Source organism: Podarcis melisellensis (assembly GCF_964234715.1).
Source record: "Podarcis melisellensis genome assembly, chromosome: 5".
NCBI lineage: Eukaryota > Metazoa > Chordata > Lepidosauria > Squamata > Lacertidae > Podarcis > Podarcis melisellensis.
Window position 1 is genome coordinate 85,083,483 of NC_138537.1, and position 17,624 is coordinate 85,101,106.

Below are 17,624 nucleotides of genomic sequence, written 5' to 3' on the forward strand. Positions count from 1 at the left end.
CACCGTGGGTTTCAGCACTCAAATTTCATTCTGCATCCATTAAAAAGCTGCGCCAAAAAGCTGCTTTTGGCTGCAGAGCAGGATTATTTCATATGTGTGCGTGTATATTCAATTAGCAAAAATCGCACGGATCAACCTCATTGGCTACGAGACTGCCCCTGCGCGAGATATAGAACCCGTTTCAAAATAATTGCGCGGGCGCCCTCTGCACTTGCTCGAGTGCCACCAGCTCCCCCGTTTGCAGACCCTGCTCTGGCGGAGAAGCCTCCTGTCATATCATGGCAACGGCGTTCCAAGCGACGAGACCCGCCCCCTCGCCCTCTCCCCCGCGTTCACCAAGGCGCATCCGGGTCCAGGGTATGCAAAGCCAGAGTCACCAAGCGCCTGCAGCCGTCTGCTCTCGCCCGATTGGCGCGGGGAGCCAGCGCGAGGCAGGGCTGCGGTCCGCCGCCTCTCGTGCGCGCGCGCGCGCATAGCTTAGAGCGCGGGAGACGGCGGCGCCTCTGCTGTCACTGCAAAAAAAGGGGGGGAGGAGCGCGGGCCAACCCTCTTAAAAGTTCCCATGTGGGGCCTGGGGGGGGGGTCAATTGTGTATCCCCCACCCGTTCCGTTTTGCATTTGGTGAGCGAGGTGGTATAAAAAGAATAAGATAGGAGCTGAACTTTGGCCTGGAAGTTTATTAAGCAGAGGTTGGCTGGCCACCTGTCATGGGGGTTGGACTAGAGGACCTTCAGGGTCCCTTCCAACTCGACCATTCCACGAGCCTTCTACAGAAGGGACTCCTATCCGCCAACCTCCGAAGGGACTTGAGGGAAAAACGCGCCTCCCGCCTCAGAGAAGCGCTGCCGCCTTGCGCTTTACTTGGCGGCGCAACGCTCGCCGAGCCGAATGGCGCGCTTCCATTCGAGGAAGCTCCGCGCGCAACCAGCGTAACTCTGCCTCTTGTCTGTGAGGCGGAAGGCAAGCAGCGCTTTGGGCTACCTAGACTGGGGAAGGCGGGCTCCTTCGCTGTGAAGAAAACGAAGCAGCAGCAGCAGCCGCCGCCGCCTCACGCAAGCGCAGCCCGCGCCCAGCTCCCCCTTTGCTGGCGAGTCTGCCCGCGCTCCCTCCGGCCACACCTCTGGGGAGGGAGGTCTGGCTGGTAGGCGGAGGCAAGGAAGGAGGGCGACGAGACGAGAGAAGGAGGCGGCGGCGGCGGCGTCTCCTCCTCGGCTCCCTCCCCGGGAAGAAGATCTCGCGGTGCTGGGCGCGCTCAGCCTCCGACGCCGCCTCCTCCGCCTCCTCGTCTTTCTGCGGGGAGCGGTGACTGTGCGCAGTGAAGCGGGCGGGAGCGCACAGCTGGGCGGAGAGGCACGCCGGCACCAGCTCCGCCAGCAGGAGGAGGAGACGGAGGCCGAAGGAGTGAGAGCGAGGGAGTAAGAGAGGAGCAGCAACTCCTGCAGGAGACGACCGTCCCAGCCCGCGCAGCCCTCGCAGCCTCGTCCAGTCCGATGTCCCTGCGGCGGCGGCGCTGAGCGTGCCTGCCCGCCGAGCCTGCAGCGCCTTCCGCAGCGCGAACATGGCCTCCCCGGCAACGTGCACCCGCTTCACCGATGAATACCAGCTGTACGAGGAGCTCGGCAAGTACGCAGCCCAGGCGTTCCTCGCCGGTGTCTTCCTCCTCCTCCCTCCTCGCTTTGGCGCAGCTCCTGGCAGCCGGGCTGTTATTGCGCTGCTCCGCCTTCCCCCTTGGATCCCCTCTCGCCCCTTCTCCGACCCCGATCTTGGGTCCCCCGCTCCTTGGGGGGCTCCCCTTCCCTTGCCTTGCCCTCCCCTTCCCTTCTGATGCTACTAACTGTAGTTTCTACTCAGGAAGTCTTTCTAGCAAACTCTCTTTTCTCTGCTCGGAGCCTCTCCCTCCCTCCTTCCTCTCCGATGCGGACTTTCCCTTACCTGTTATTGGAACGGAGCCTCGTAGCCCGTGCCATCCGCGCAAATGTAGGCCGTCGTGTTGCGGCTCCGTTCAGCCGGGGCAGAGGCGCTTGGTCTCCGGGCTTTGCAAAAGCGAGCCCGGGAGGAAATGTGCACCGCTGTGTTATGCCAAAGGCAGTTGGAGGAAGTAGCTCGAGGGAGGGAATGAAGCCCGGGGCAAGCAGTCCAGAGGGTCTGCTTCCCCCCACTAGGATGGGGGCTCTTTCTGACCCGAGAAATAGGGGATCCCACCCACTGCTGAGCTGGATACTGCTGCTTTAACCCAGGAACTGCTTTTCCGTCTGAATGCCACCCTCCCTGCTGTTGCTGCAGCCTGCAACTTCCAAGATTCTTCCTCCCCCCATCTCATTTCTGCACTACAAGGGACATTGCTGCATTTCTCATGCATCAAGGGAGGTTCCCTGTGCCAATGCTTCCCCCCCCCCAAAAAAAAATTACTCCAGCACTGATCTTAAACAGACACTGTTTTTGTTTTTCTTTCCCTCTGTATTCTGCAGGAGATTTGCCCAATATTCTGGTTGGGATGAATAAATACATTGTGTGTGTGGTTGGGGGTAGATGCACCCCAGGTACTGCTGCATTTGAATCCTCCCCCTTTCTTGCACCAGTCCCTGAGTGCTGCTGTATCTTTTCTCCCCCACCCCCCACCCCCTTTTGAGCCACTTCTCATCTTCCTTACTGGCCTTGCTTCTTTCTGACTTGCCTATAGATATGGATGTGGGTGAAGATAGGTGGGAAAGAAATGTATCTCCTGCCCAGACCAGGCCGTTTCTGTTGGTCTTTGTTTCCTTGAGTGTTTGTGCTTGTCTGCTGTTCTGGCTGGTTTCTCGTTTCAGGGTGCAGGCAGGCTGCCTTCTGCACCTGAGGAACGTTCCCCCTTTGAAAAGGCTCTGGTGGATTCCACCCCCCCCCATCTTTTGTCCTGCACTTACTCTGTCCTCTCTGTCACCATTCATGGAGGCTGTTTTCCAGACTCCAATTCCCTGCTTTTCCGGGAATTGGCATCTTTTCCTTACCAGCGCACCTACTCACCTCTCTCTTTTTGCCACAAACACCTTGCTCAACTTGCGTTGATAAATATGTATTAGAGTTACGCTACAGAAGAGGTAATGCGAACACCAGCAAAATCCTTCCTCTTGTCTGCATATCAGATTATCATTTTTATTTAGATTTTATGTGTACGATGCAGGCGTGTGTCTAGGTGATGTAATGAGCTCCTGCAGAAGAACTTCATAATCAAAGCTCTACTCTTTGTGGGAACCAAATCTTCTTGTACCCACCCTAGTCATCCTTTTATGCACCTCTGTTCTTCCTCTTCACTTGCGTTTTCAGTTCTTTAAAAATACTTGTAGCCACTCAGAATGGACTTTGGCTAAATACTTTGGTGCAGATAATGAGGTTTTGATTTGCCATCAGTTTATAATGCTCGATTTGGGCTTCATGTTTAAACCAGTTTCACAGGTTCAGCCTTTCCTTTTTGTTCCAGGGGAGCTTTTTCAGTGGTCCGGAGATGTGTGAAAAAAACATCATCCCAGGAATACGCTGCGAAGATAATCAATACCAAGAAGCTGTCGGCCAGAGGTGAGTGCATGAACGCTGTTTTTGATCAAGTTGTCCTGCAGCTCCGTGACATGGAATGGATCATTAAAACTTTTCATTTGCATCCTGTGAAAAGCACCAGCTTCGGGCCCTTCTTTGTGTCATTGTTCAAATTTAGTTTTGTTTTTTTGGTGTGTGTGTGTGTTTTCAAATTTGATAGCGGATTAGATCGGTCCCATTTTTTTTATGGAATTAGGTCTCTTACTTGGGATTGGCGCCTATAGTATTGCACTAGTACTGCACCAATAGCACGATGAACATCATAAGAACCTGTTGGATCAACCTGTTATTGCAATGGCTATCCTCATTGCCTGAAGCGGAGCCTGAACCACTCCCTCTTCCAGCGGTTTCCAGCAGCTGGTATTCAGAAACATATTTCCTCTTAGGGTGGATGTAGGGATGTCTGAGATAGTAGTCACTGAAAACCTTATCGCCCATGAATTTGTCTAAACCTCTTTTAAAGCCATCCAAGTTGGTGGGATGTGAATTCCATCGTTTAACTACGTGAAGAAGTATTTTATTTTGTCTGCCCTGAGTCTTCTCTTAACAAATGTTAAGAGAATCCAGTTAAGAATGTTAACTGGATGCCCTTTAATACTGGTGTTACAAGAAGGGGATAAAAGCTTTCCTCTGCACTCTGGTTTTCTCCATGCCCCATGCATAATAGTTTATACACTTCTATCGTGTCCCCTCGTCTCAAAGCTAAAAAAATCCCAAACGTCGTGAACCTTCCTCATTTGATTTGCCATTTTCTGATCATTTTCCAACTCTCTGATATCCTTTCTGTGATGAGGCAACCAGATCTGTGCACCACATTCCAGGTGCATTTGCACCAATAGATTTGTATAATGGCATTGTGATAGCGGCAGTTTTATTTTCAGTTCTTTCCTGATCATCCCTAGCGTGGAATTTGTCTTTTTCATGCCTGCCAAACACACTGGTTTGACAGTCATTGAGCTGTCCACTGCGACCCCCAAGTTCTCATTCCCGGGGGTCAGTCGCTGCTAGTTCAGACCTCATGAACGTTATATGTGTATAAGATAAGACTTTTTGCCCTGATGTGCATCTCTTTGCATTGAACTGCATTCGTCACTTCCCGTTCCCTCAGTTTGGAGATATTCTTTTGGAGTTCCTTGTAATCCCTTTTTGTTTTAACCACCCTGAACAATTTAGTATCACTGGCAAACCTGGCAGCTTCACTGCTCATCCCTAGTTTTAGAGATACTTACAAACGAATTGAAAAACACTTGGGGGATTCCACTTTCTACATCCCTCAATTGGGAGAACTGTTCATTTATTCCTACTTTCTGCTTCCTGTTGCTTATCCTTTTCTGGATCCACAAATGACAATTCCTCTTATTCTCTGATGGTGAAGCTTACCTAGGAGTCTTTGGTGATGTACTCCGGTGTACATATTTTGGAAGTCCAAGTACACCCTGTCAACTGGATCACCTCTATATGCTTGTTGGCATTCTCAAATATATCTTAATATGTTAGTGAAACAGAACTTACCCGTGTGGAAGCCATCCTTGTTAAAGAGTTAGTGCTGTTTTTGTGGTTATTCTGCAGTACATAGGAATAGAGACATTTGTCTTGCGACTAATTGCCACTGAACAAAGAGGGACCTACTTCTGAGTAGGTATGTATAGGTTGGGTTGAAAGTATTTATGGAGTTGGCACATATGATTCAACATGCGCTCTCAAGAACCGCACCTAGTCATGGTAGCATGAAGTAAAACACACCTGTGCATTTTACAAACAAACAAACAAATAATTGAAGCAGTCCTCACTGTTGGCAGCCAAAAGAGAAGCTCCTCTGAAGGAATCTAGGTTCATACATAGTCTTTTGTGGAATATTGATTTTATAAGAGTATTAATCTTAATGGCGTTGAAAGTGATGAGCTTTTTGTTTCCCCCAGATCTAATGGATATATTCAACATTGTGGTGCATCTTTTAAAAAATATATATGCATGGAGACTTATTTCTGTGTCAAGAGGTCTCTATCATGTTGTGCACGAAGGGCTCAACGAGTCACCGTGAAGCATGCGTATTATATCTTCCAAATGATTTTAAAAACTTGTATCTAGCCGTAGACCATAACAGCAAAGGACTTGCACTAAAACGTTCCAATAAATCTCCCTGGAAAATATAACGGGTGAAATAGATATTGTATTATGCCTTCATAAATGGTATTATTATTATTATTAATTATTATTATTGTATTTCTATACCACCTTTCATTTGAGGATCACACAAAAATACATAACATAATAACAAACAAAACAGTTACCTTCCCCCTCCCATTTAAAAGGCCATCGAGTGTTTAATTAGAGGCCTGGGAGAAGAGGAAGGTTTTGGCTGGCACCTAAATGTTCTGTAACATTTGACCATCGATCCAGGATCTGCTGCCCGTTCCTCATAGGGTAGACACATTGGTGCAACCATATTAATTAGATGCTAGAAATTATGGTGCAAAACAGCAGCCGCCTTCCACTGTCGTTTATGGCAAACTTATTTGTATTGTCTAGTAATCAGCTATGTGTAGCAAGCATGTTTTCAGTTAAAGTCAGAGTACATATTACCAGCCTTGATCTGAGTTAATTTCAAGAGATGAGGACATTCTGGATGAGAAACAGGCGCGCACTTCAGGTTTTAATGTAACTAAAGACATGCAGCGGCCTTCATCTTCCGCAGAAGGCTTTGCCTTTTGTAAAATGTACTGTTTCTATTCTGCTCCCTTTGCAGTTGCCCCGCAAGTGTTCTGCAACTGCACTGCTTCCATTTAGGCATTTGGATTTTCTCCAGGTTTTTAAGCAGCTCCAGCAGTTATAGCCTTGGCCCCTTTTGCAATGGAAGTTGCCTGACGTGAGCTTCTGCACCCCAGCACTGGTCTTAAGAACTGGCTTAATGGCTCAAAGCCAGGAAGCCCCCATTTCAGTTTCTACCATGACCGTGAACCTAGTGGCCTTAGGCTAACTGCTCTTCTCCCTGCTTCAAGTCTCTCATCAGCAATGCGGGGATAATAAAGCTGTACTTAACAAGGTTCCTGTAAGAATTGCTCGCAGATCGCATGCGAAGCCCTGTGAATACTCAATAAAAGTGCTATTATAAATGCTAAGTTGTTATTACCGAAATGAATTCGTGCAGGTGGTAGAAGAAGATGATGGGGGACTTGGACCAGAATTCTGGATCTGGTCTCTGTGGCAGAGGAACCGCTGTGGGCTGAATTTGAGGCAAATTGTCTCGGTCTCCTATTGCAAAACAGGAATAGTGTTGAAAGTCTCCCACTGGTACTCTGAAATGCCTATGAAATGATGATTTACAGGGCAAGCCTAACCATATCTACTCAGAAGTAAGTACTACTGAATTCAGTAGGGCTTACCTCCCAGGTAATCAGGGTTAGGGTTGCAGCCTTAGTGTATCGGTGTGCAACTGGATAGTAGTGCTGTGTTGCAATCCCTTTCCTCCTTTCTCCAATGTAGCTTGCTCACGTAGATATTTGTAAGAGTGGGAAAGGCAATAGCTCAGGATGTGCCGAGTGATGGTGGAAAGAGCAAGTAATTCTCATTAATATCTTGGTATTTTAAGCGTAGCTTTGGGCGACTGAATCTAAACCAGGGGAAACCAGGCCTTCATTGGTCTGAGGGACACATTCAACCTTGGCCAGCTCTCTGGGGCAGCCCCCCAACCCCGTACACTAGCTTAAGTAAAGGGCTTATTGCCACCTTTCCACTGATCAGCTGATCAGTTTGATGGTGGTGATTTGCATCTCCATCTAGGTTCTGGTATAGTGTTGTGCTTATTTTAACCTCCCTCCACTTTTGTTTGGGTGCTGTTGTCACCAAAATGACTAGGGTCTTGTTGGGGTGGGGGGGTAGAGAAGAAAATTGCTTGAGGGGGTGTGGAGTGGTTCGGGTACCTAAACTGGGGTGGGGTGGGTTTCAGCCACCGTTCTTCAGAACAGGGTGGTGTCTTAGCCATATCGCAGCAATGCAGAGCAGGGGTATAAGACAGATAACCTGAAGGGCATCGCAGTCTAAAATTAAATGGGAGTCTTCATGGGCACCAGTGACACTGGTACAAAGGGAAGTCGGTAGAACCCATGTACAGCCTTGGGAACAGTGAAGAAAAAGGGTTGGCCTTAAAGGATCCCTTTAATATTTATAATTCAGTCTGAGCAAAGGGAAAGCTGGGAACCAGTAGAGCTGTGAATAAGGGAAGAGTGTGTGGATGTTTGGGGAAGATCCTGTGCAGAAGTAATGGGCATCCTTTTCATATTGGGTCACCTTCTCTTGCATAAGCAATTGCCTGGGCTTTGTGGTGGAGTTGGAAGAGAGGTGCTGTGTCGTGGAGCTGAGGGATTTTAGTAACTTGGCGTGTTTGGGTTTTTTTTGCAGATCTCAGTAAGTGTTTTGTTTATATGTTATGAGGTGTGGGAAGCTACTTTTTTGCCAAAGTAAGCAGCTTCAACAGACAATTGGTTTTAAAAATATATTAAAAATGGCTACATACAAATTCAATAAAACCGACGATACAGCACAAAGCAATATATATTGTAACAAAGCAGTCACAAAGCCAGCCAAACCTGAGAAAATAAAATAGTTTTTAAACCACCTACCTGTATTATATGAAGCAGGTGCCAGACAAATATTGTTTCACGCAGCCTTAAAACATTGGCAGTACATAATAGGTTTTCCACAGACAGGTTTGTGAGGCTGATGGGAGAGCTTTCCTTTCTTCTTCCCTCATGTATAAAAAGAAGGGAGACCAGGTTTCATCAAAGGTATTTTCCTTTGTAACCCCATTAGCAATTCTTCTAAGCCCAGTTCTGAACTAGCTCTGTCCCAAATATTATTGAACCACATCTCAGACCATTGTAAAGGGGAGAGGGGAATAAAGAAGTGACAGATATTTAAAAGCGAAAATATGAATATATTCTCCCAAGCAACTCCTGAACATTTAATGTGTTATTTATTATTTAACTGTTGTGCATACAATAAGACATTGTATGGGTAAAGTTACAGATTGCCTATGGCAGCAAGAAGCATGTGCCCCTGGATGGAGGAGGGATAAATAGAAAATCAGAGGACGGTGGCAGCGCAGTCCTTGCTGAAAAATATAATTCCAGCTTTTCTCGCCCCCTTCTCCCCAAATAAATGGAGTGTTGGATTTAGCATCATGTATAAGAAGCTTGCCGTGTGACTGTTCCATGTGAATCTCTGATTGCAAAGTAAACCTCGGGAAGGTTGCCTGGGTCTACCCTGGGTGAATGTGCAAGTTGGGATAGGAGCGTAAAAACTGGGGCGATTTGGGGAAAGTAAATATCTGTCACTCAGTTGCCATGGCATCCGAAACCATCAGATAATGTGCTCGCCTAAGATTTTAAGTACCCAGACAGCTGTTGGGTTGCAGCAAACTGCGGCCCGTCGGCGTTTGCCAACTACATAGAGGGCAAACTAATGAGCTTGAAATCAGTGGAAGCAACCAGGGCAGGATAGCTTTGAGGGACAGCATCAATGTCATAGGAAAATTCTGTGTGATGGTGACTGTGAGTTAATTAAACTGAACATTTCTGAGAATAGCTGCATGGGGCGTGGGGTTTGTGGGTGCCACGTTTGGAACGGAAGGGAATAAAACAGGAGAAGTATAAAGCTGGCAGAGGAGTGAGGCAGAGAGAGAGGGAGGCTCCTTGAATCTGTGTCTAAGGAACCTGTGCTGGAAACGAATGGAATCTGGCAGAGTATGTAGGATCAGATATAGCTCTCGGTGACCTAAGAGGTGTTCAGTTTCTGTGGTGCTGTAGGGCAGGCATGTGAATCAAGGCGGTGACTAAATATTAGGCTTGGAAGGTATTGGAGCAAAAGTGACACCAGATAATGCGGTCAAACTGCATACTGGCAGCGAAGGAGGCCCCAATTCACTGTCCCTATGAATTGGAATGGCTTCTAAGCAGCTTTCTAAGAAAACTACAGAAGCATAGGGCTTCGTCTCTAGGTCATGAATTTACTTTGATGGCTGCTGCTTCCTTAAATAACTACCGTTTCCCATTGCTCTAGCTTGCTGCATCATATTCTAGCTCTGTATTATTTTTTTGGTGGTGCATACCTATGGACTTTCTTGTAAAGCTGCATAAAACCAGTTTAGAATGGATCAGCTTCTAATACAGCAAATGTTTGAGTGAAGATTCTCAGGGACACTCAAAAAGGAGATGATAGCTTGCTTCAGTCGTTGTAATCTTTACTTTGTTCCAAGTTCTGACTGACTAGAAGTTAGAGAAGGCATGGCTGAAGACCTGTCAGCCAGTGCCTTGATAAAGAGATGGGGAGGTTGGTGGAGGCGGGGATCTCCCTGATCGCTGGGCTGGCTCCTGCTCACTGCTTGACTCATGCTTGCAGCCTGTCTTCCCCTACCTTACGTCTGTCTACCCACTATAGTTAGTGCTCAGCTAGGACCAGGGAGAACCAGGGTCAGATCTGTATTCGACCATGAAGCTCATCCGGTGACCCTGGGTCCAGTCACTCTCAACTGAACCTACCTCTCAGGGTTGTTGTGGAGATAAGACACAAGGCACAGCGGGAGAATTATGCACATAGTTGTCAGCCACTTCGAAGAAAGGCAGGATATGAATGTAGTAAAGAAACATATACTGTATTTTTTGCTCTATAAGACTCACTTTTTCCCTCCTAAAAAGTAAGGGGAAATGTGTGTGCATCTTATGGAGTGAATGCAGGCTGTGCAGCTATCACAGAAGCCAAAACAGCAAGAGGGATCGCTGCTTTCGCTGCGCAGCGATCCCTCTTGTTGTTCTGGCTTCTGAGATTCAGAATATTTTTTTTTCTTGTTTTCCTCTTCCAAAAACTAGGTGCATCTTATGGTCTGGTGCGTCTTATAGAGCGAAAAATACGGTAATTAATAACATAGCAGCACAGAACATCACACTGCCAAAACTTAAAAGAGTACAGTGGTACCTCAGGTTACAGACGCTTCAGGTTACAGACTTCGCTAACCCAGAAATAGTACCTCAGGCTAAGAACTTTGCTTCAGGATGAGAACAGAAATCGCGTGGCGGCAGTGGGAGGCCCCATTAGCTAAAGTGGTACCTCAGGTTAAGAACAGTTTCAGGTTAAGAACAGACCTCCAGAATGAATTAAGTTCTTAACCTGAGGTACCACCTTCTAGAATTTGAACCATCAGTGACCTTGGCACAAAACCTATTGCTTGGCTTAACAGAATGTTGTTGTTTGCACTGCAACATTGCGGCAGAGAAGGGCAAGTTCTTCAGCGGCATCTAAAGCAGCCTTCTCCAAGATGGTGCCCTGCAGGTGATGGTGGAGTAGAATTTCTGTCATCTTTGACCATTGGCCATGCTGGTGGGAATTGCAGCCCAAGATGCTTGGAGGGCACCAGGTTTTGGGGGAGACTGGTGTTAAAGTGTATGCTCACTGTTGACACTTTTTCGGTTCGTGATGCTGCGCTGGTAATGTGGGTGGGAGAAGCACACCACAACTCTCTTAGAAATTCCTTAATACCAGCAGAAGCAAGATATAACTGAGTGGAATTAAAAATGGCCATATTTATCAGCATTTTTTTTACCAAGTAGGTCTTCTGCTCGGATAAAGGGGAATGACCCCAACTCAAGTCTTCATTGGCATCTTCACTCTAAAATGAAGCTGCTCCCCCTCCCCCCGTTACTTACTCTCAGTGTAAAGCATATAGGACCTTTCCCACTAATAGCTATGCCTCTCTTTCCCCACAAGAGACTTGTGGTCCATCGTGCCAAAGTTCTAACTGTGTGTGACTTTAGCTTCTTCTTCAGCTCTGTTTCTCCATCCCTGCTGAGCTTTGGTGACTGTCATTTTGGAACTTACTTGTGGGGGCAGAGGGGAAGGTTGTAAGTTTTTGTTGGCGGAAAATGGTTTTCTCTCATGGTTCTTTTATCTGCTGCCAGGGGTGGAGGGGCTGCCATTCTGGGTGTGTAACTGCTGTGCCTTAGACCATTAGTGCTTAACGTTGGCATACAGAGTGTCATGGAATCATATGAACCCAAGAAGAACCTGCGGGATCAGGCCAATGGCCCATCTAGTCTAGCATCCTAGCACAAGAGCACTCTCCCCTCCTGTGTTAAGCATTGTCTGCCTTTTTCATCTTTTAAGGAAGGTTTGGAGAACCTGTTGCCTTCCACATGATGTTGGGCTCGAATTCCCAAAATTCCCAGTCTGCATGGCCACTGGTCATGGATTATGATAGTCAGGCAACACCTGGAGGGCCAAGAATTCCCCATCCCTGCTTCATGGGTTGCCAGACTTGCTTCTAGGCCAGTCGAAAGAACACTGGTCGCTTTGCCACATGGGCAGCAGTCGCTGCTTGTCCAGTGCACTATCACAAGACAGCATTATTGCTCTGTGGTGAAACCAAGGGTTTCGTGTTGCTTTTTCACATTTTATTTTATTTATTTATCAAATTTGTGTACCGTTCTTCATCCGCAGATCTCAGGGTGGTTTACAACATAAAAATACAATACAAAGGCACAAAATACACAATAAAACAAGAAAAACGAAAACAAACCAGTACCCCCCCAAAAAAAACCCACATTTAAAAGGACTACAAGATTAATCACCCAAAGGCCTGGTTGTATGTGTGCTTGTATGTGGAATTCACTGCTCTTTTGTTTGCTGCCAATAAAAATCTGAATGTAAAAGGGAGTATACTGTGTGACAGAATCTCAGGAATATTGGGTAGAGGAAATTGCATCCATCTTGGGGGGGGTTAATAGATGACTTCTTATTTAATGAGATTTGTTTATTATGCACGTTAACTGTTGTGCTAAATATCAGAAGTCATTGTGCGGCAGTAATTTGCCGCTCTTTTTGTAGCACTTTCACCCAAGTCCTCACAGCAAATATAGTACTGATGTCTATAAAAAAAACAGTGCTGAGAAGCTAGTCTGTTCAAACTTGTTCTCTTGGTGGAATAATAAAGCAAATATTGAACTCGGTAGGAAGGAATGTTCGACTATCCTGATTCTGCTGTTGAGCAACTAGAAAATGTTTGCGTGGAACAAATTTTTGGCCAGCCACCTAATTTCAAAGTTAGTAGGGGACAGGAATACTCTAAGCTTCACCTCAGAGAATGTCTGAGCCAGGGATGCTGAAAAAGTTTTTTTATGAAATAGTTTTATACAGGTTTGTATGCAAGGGATAAAGACCCGCTTTGCAGAATATTTGGCACTTAGCTAGTCCTGAGACTTGCTTAGTAAAATTGAAAGTTGGTCTTGGGAACATCTGCAAATCAACACGTCTGCATCTTGAGTTTAGGAAGTATAAATGAAAGTCCATGACCTACACTGAAATTGTGGGGAAGCTTCTTGCTGAATTGCACGCAAAGTCTTTTTTCAAGGTGGCTGTCAATGTTTGGTAAATGCATAGAACAATAGAGCTGGCTGTCGCATGGTGGTGAAGGGCGTGAATTGCTGTTGCTTGAGGCTCAGGTGGCCTCGGTGGCTCAGAATGCCTTCCATCAGTTTCAGCTGGTGACCTTGCAGCACCCATATCTGGACAGCGATAACCTAACGTCTCTCGTCTATGCTCTGGTAACCTCTAGGTTAGATTATACATGGGGCTGCCTCTGAAGAGGGTTCAGAAACCTCATCTGGTTCAGAATTCAGCAGCCAGGTTGCTCACCAGGGCAAGACAGTCTGGGCATATTAACACCGATCTTCAATATCTAGCCAATATCTTGCAGCATCAGCCCCCATCTTCTGCAAAATGGAAGTGATGATAATGGTTTACCTTATAGGAGTGTGTTGAGGGTCTATGAGAGCATTCAAAAGTGGGCTGAGGTTGGGGTGGAGCAGGTCTTAGCCTATCACCTTTAGCCAAAAGGGTCCCCAGACAGCCGGACTGGGAAAGACCTCCATTCAAGCGAGCCTCAAGCAACCAGATCAACGCTTGGCCAGAGGAACCAGTGGTCTGAACCAGTTCAAGGAAGCTTTTTTTGCTTGTAGTCGAGAAAAGTGCTCTCTAAATCAGGGTGTAGAGCACCCTGAGAAATTGCACTTTCTTGGCTTTTCTTGAAATGCCTCAGACCTTATTACCCATACATTTTATTTTATTTAAAAAAAAACTTTGCTTTACCGCAAAGCATATGGTAACTTTTGGGGAGGAAAATTATCCATTGCTAATTTCCCCCGCCCCCCCGGGAAATGGTTCCATTACGTTAAAAACAAAATTGCATTGTTTCATAACGCTAATTAATAATATAACAAACACATACAACACCAGTTTATTTTAGGCTTTTTTGAAGTTGTGATTAGCTGTTGACATGGCTGGTAGGAATTAAAGTGAAATCTGGGCTGAGTATTGGGAAGTGGGCAGGTGGTGGAATCGGTTTGCCATCCCTTCAGGGATGGCACACTGTTCTTCCTTGTCGAGAATTCTGTTGCAGGGCTGGAGTGAAGTCAGCCTGTTACCCCTCCCCCTCTCTCAGTGCGCACACAACTGAATTGGATGCAGGCAACAGTGTGCTGCACTGCAGGTTAGTTAGGCAGGTCCGTCGTGGAAAAAGAGAATCCACAATTCAAGTTTGCAGAAGCCTGAAATACAGTTTCTAGTATTAATGTCCAGAGTGCAAGAATACAAGCTGGTCTGCATATAGGGAAGCCGGGTGCTGAGAACATACCAGACCTGTCCACCAATTCACACACTTGTGCCTTAGATGCAGTCTTAACTCTCCAAGATGAAGCACAATATTGGCTTGTTTGTCAAAACTGCCTTGCAGTCAGTGTGGTTTGCGATGCCCCCTTGCTGCTCAGCCGCCTCCTAGCTTGTGGAGCATAGGTAAAAGCTGCCACAACATTGGCAGATGAGTGGATATTTCCTTGGGCTCAGCCTGTCTGTTTCAAGAGGACGAAAGCAGAAACGGCCACAATAGCGTTTTCTCGACTTGTATGTGTCTTGGGTCTTGTTGGCTTGAAGTCAGCTAGGGCAGGAATGGATACAGGTCAATAAGCAGCGATCGTGCTGTTGGTCAGTCTTTTTCTCTTTAATGGGGACACTGTGTCGCCGTGATGCTGGAAGTCTTGTGCTTTGTGTTGCACACACTTCCCGGCTCCAGGGATGGATGTATGGGGGGGGGAGTAGTAATAAGCTGATGTCATAAACTGCAGCCTTCCCCTTGTGCCAGCTGCCTTTTGCCTCGACTCTCTCCCTCGCCTTTCTGGGATTGCCTGCTTATAACGCAACGTTGCAATATGATGCACACTGTAGTGATAGAATCTTTATTTATTGTTGGAACAAATTGACTTAGAAGGGATCACTGGAATAGAAGAGCTTACGTGACGGAGCTCCTGACCTTGCCAAAAGCTCGGGAACATATTTAACGGAAACGCTATCTCTGTGGTGCTGGGAATGACTTTTGCAGAGAACCAGGGGTCTGGGCAAGGGAGCTGCCCTGCTGTGGTCTCTCTCAGCAAGGAACTGGTGCTCTCCCTCTATATAGTGAGGTGCGTGGGCAAGATCAGTCTGGCTTACACGTTGCCTCTCGGTTTACGCTGTATATTTTATAAATGTGCTACAGCAGGCAGGATTTCAGTCTGCTGTTTGTCTGTCCTGTTTGCGATCGTGTCGAGTCTAGGATTACCTGCTCCAGAAGTGGGGGGCTGAAGGATGGGGACTAGTATCCCTTTCACCGGATTTTCTAAATTTTTGACCAATTCAGTCTAATAAGGCTGATGGAGGGCAAATAATTCTTATTGCATACCTTTTCCTCCTGGTTAGATTAGGTTTGAACAGGTGCCCTCCTGTTCATTCTGGAACTAATCCAGAATAAACAGATCACTCAGGATCGGGGTAAAAATCCCCAGTTTGAGGCAGTGGCATTTTACCCATGCAATTCATCCAAGAAGGGTAGCACCCCCCCCCCATGGGAGCTCATGATTTGCTAGACTTGTGTTTTGTTTGCATAGATATGTTTGTTGTTATGGTCTTTATTGATGGTACTTATGGTAATTGGTTTTTTGTATTTCTCTAGTGCAGGCTTCCTTAACCTTAGCTCCCCAGATGTTTTTGGCCTACAACTCCCATGATCCCTAGCTAGCAGGACCAGTGGTCAGGGATAATGGGAATTGTAGTCTGAAAAAACATCTGGAGGGCTGAGGTTGAGGAAGCCTGCTTTAGTGTTTCTACATTGCTTTGAGTCATATTTATGAGTAAAGTAACAGGGCTAGGTGCAGGGATAGGAAACAGTCCAGATGTTGTTGACCAGTGGCCAGGGATGATTATAGTTGTGCCACAATATCTGGAAGGTACCCCATCCCTTCCGTTCTGACCATTAGTGATGTTGCTTCAGGCCGAGGGATAGAGATCTTCAATAGGCCCAGCTCTATATTATGAACGAGACCCAAACTGCCAGCAGTTTGGGGTCAGATCTGGGTTACTTCTGAAATTTGGGGTAAAAATGAGTAAGTCTCGGTTTGTTGCAATTTGTCTTCGAAGAGCTTCGAAAAGGAAACAGAAGACAATGCTATTCAACTCCTAAGTTGGGGTTATCTAACCAGGGCCCATTTGAGAGGCTGGAGATTACTGAGGCCCACCAGTCACAAAACGTTGGTGGGTGGAGGTGGAATTCGGCATAAATAGCTAGCAATTACTTACATCATTTTCTGCTGTCTAATCCCTCCTTGGGCCCTCCTCATCTTGGCCAGAGCTTACTGGTGAAGAGGGTTTTAAAGGAGGCTTTTTATCCTTGCTTTTTTTTTACATTCACTTCCTCCCCCTGGAGCGTCTTCCCCCTCATATCACCCTTTACTGTTCCAAACTTTACCAATTTATCTAAAATGATAACTTTTTTTGTTCCTCTTTTCCATTTCCTTCAGTATCCTCTCTGGCCCTTTCAGAGGGATGAGAGACTTCCTGTCTTGACAGGAGACTGTGCAGGAAGGAGGAGGAGAGAGAGAGAGAAAATGGGGTTTGCAGGGTGTGCAGCAGCCGCTGCCTGGGCCCTTCTCAATTTCCTCGCCCTCAGCAATCCCCACACTTTCTCTTTCTTCCCTCACACTCAAAGGGACCCCTCTCTGCTTAGCATCCATTTTCTCCCCTACTTAGGGTGCTACTGCCTCACTCTGCTCTCTAACCAACTCCCACATGTAGCTATGGATTGTACATGTGGGGAACTGGGAAATTGCTGGTGTTGACCCAACCAAAAGGCTATGGCAGGGCAGGGGGGAAGCGAGGGGATGCTTTGCTGAGACCCACCGGTGGTCCACAGTTTGAGAAGCACTGTGCTGCCTCATAACTATTGCAAGTAGGGCCTACTCAAGCCACATGCTTTTTGGCCGGAGATTGTGCAGGCACTCTCCGACTGAAGAAAAGCCACTGCCTGGTAAACATTGTGGGCGCTTTAAGTAAAGTCGAGCTTGTCGCTTTACCCTCCCACCCATCTTGTAAGTCAATTATAACTGTCCACATGGACTTGGACGGTAGTGTTACTGAATGATGTCGTTAAGCAATGTAACTCAGCAGTATTCCAGGGAGAGGAGATAGTTGTAAGAGGAAATAGCTGTTTGAATCTATATAGTTGTCTTCGTGGACCCAAGTCTTGTACAGTTCAATTTTAATGGAAACACATACAGGAAGGCAGACAAGGAGTGTGCGCAAATAGGTTTATGATCTTGAGGAATTGGGTATTTTATTAGTAGGGCGATTTTTTTCCTGTGAACAGAGATGCAATAAAAAGAGCTCCGGACTATTATGTACTGTACATTGATTATGCAGAGAGTTGCTGCTTGATTGACATTATAACTTTGCTCTGACACCCTTGTTGGGCTTTTCTTACTGCTTATGGAAAGAAGGTCCCTTTTCCTGAGAAGGATGGGGACCCACCAGTCCAAGATGCCTTTGTTGGAAGGATTCATATGCACACCTTTAAATTATTATTATTATTTTGTTCTCTTAATGAGATAATGTTAACTCTGAAAAGTTTTATCTCCAAAAAATAGTAGGAGTTGTAACAGATAACATTGCTTAACTGGCTGGGACTTTTTCTGCCTTTATTGCCT

General features: G+C 46.5%; 1 protein-coding gene across 21 annotated transcripts in view; it reads left to right on the top strand.

The window, feature by feature from the left end:
• Positions 1–1,152: 1,152 nt before the first annotated feature.
• Positions 1,153–17,624, top strand: part of CAMK2G (calcium/calmodulin dependent protein kinase II gamma) — a 176,901-nt gene continuing 160,429 nt past the window's right edge. For 7 of the 21 annotated variants that reach the window (XM_081913648.1, XM_081913647.1, XM_081913642.1 and 4 more), the window contains exons 1-2: positions 1,155–1,623; positions 3,458–3,552. In XM_081913648.1, coding sequence (XP_081769774.1) covers positions 1,559–1,623; positions 3,458–3,552 — 160 coding nt within the window. In that variant the 5' untranslated portion in view covers positions 1,155–1,558. Of the gene's footprint in view, positions 1,624–3,457; positions 3,553–17,624 lie in introns of all 21 variants that reach the window. The other 14 variants (XM_081913628.1, XM_081913644.1, XM_081913646.1 and 11 more) reach the window with 6 other exon arrangements.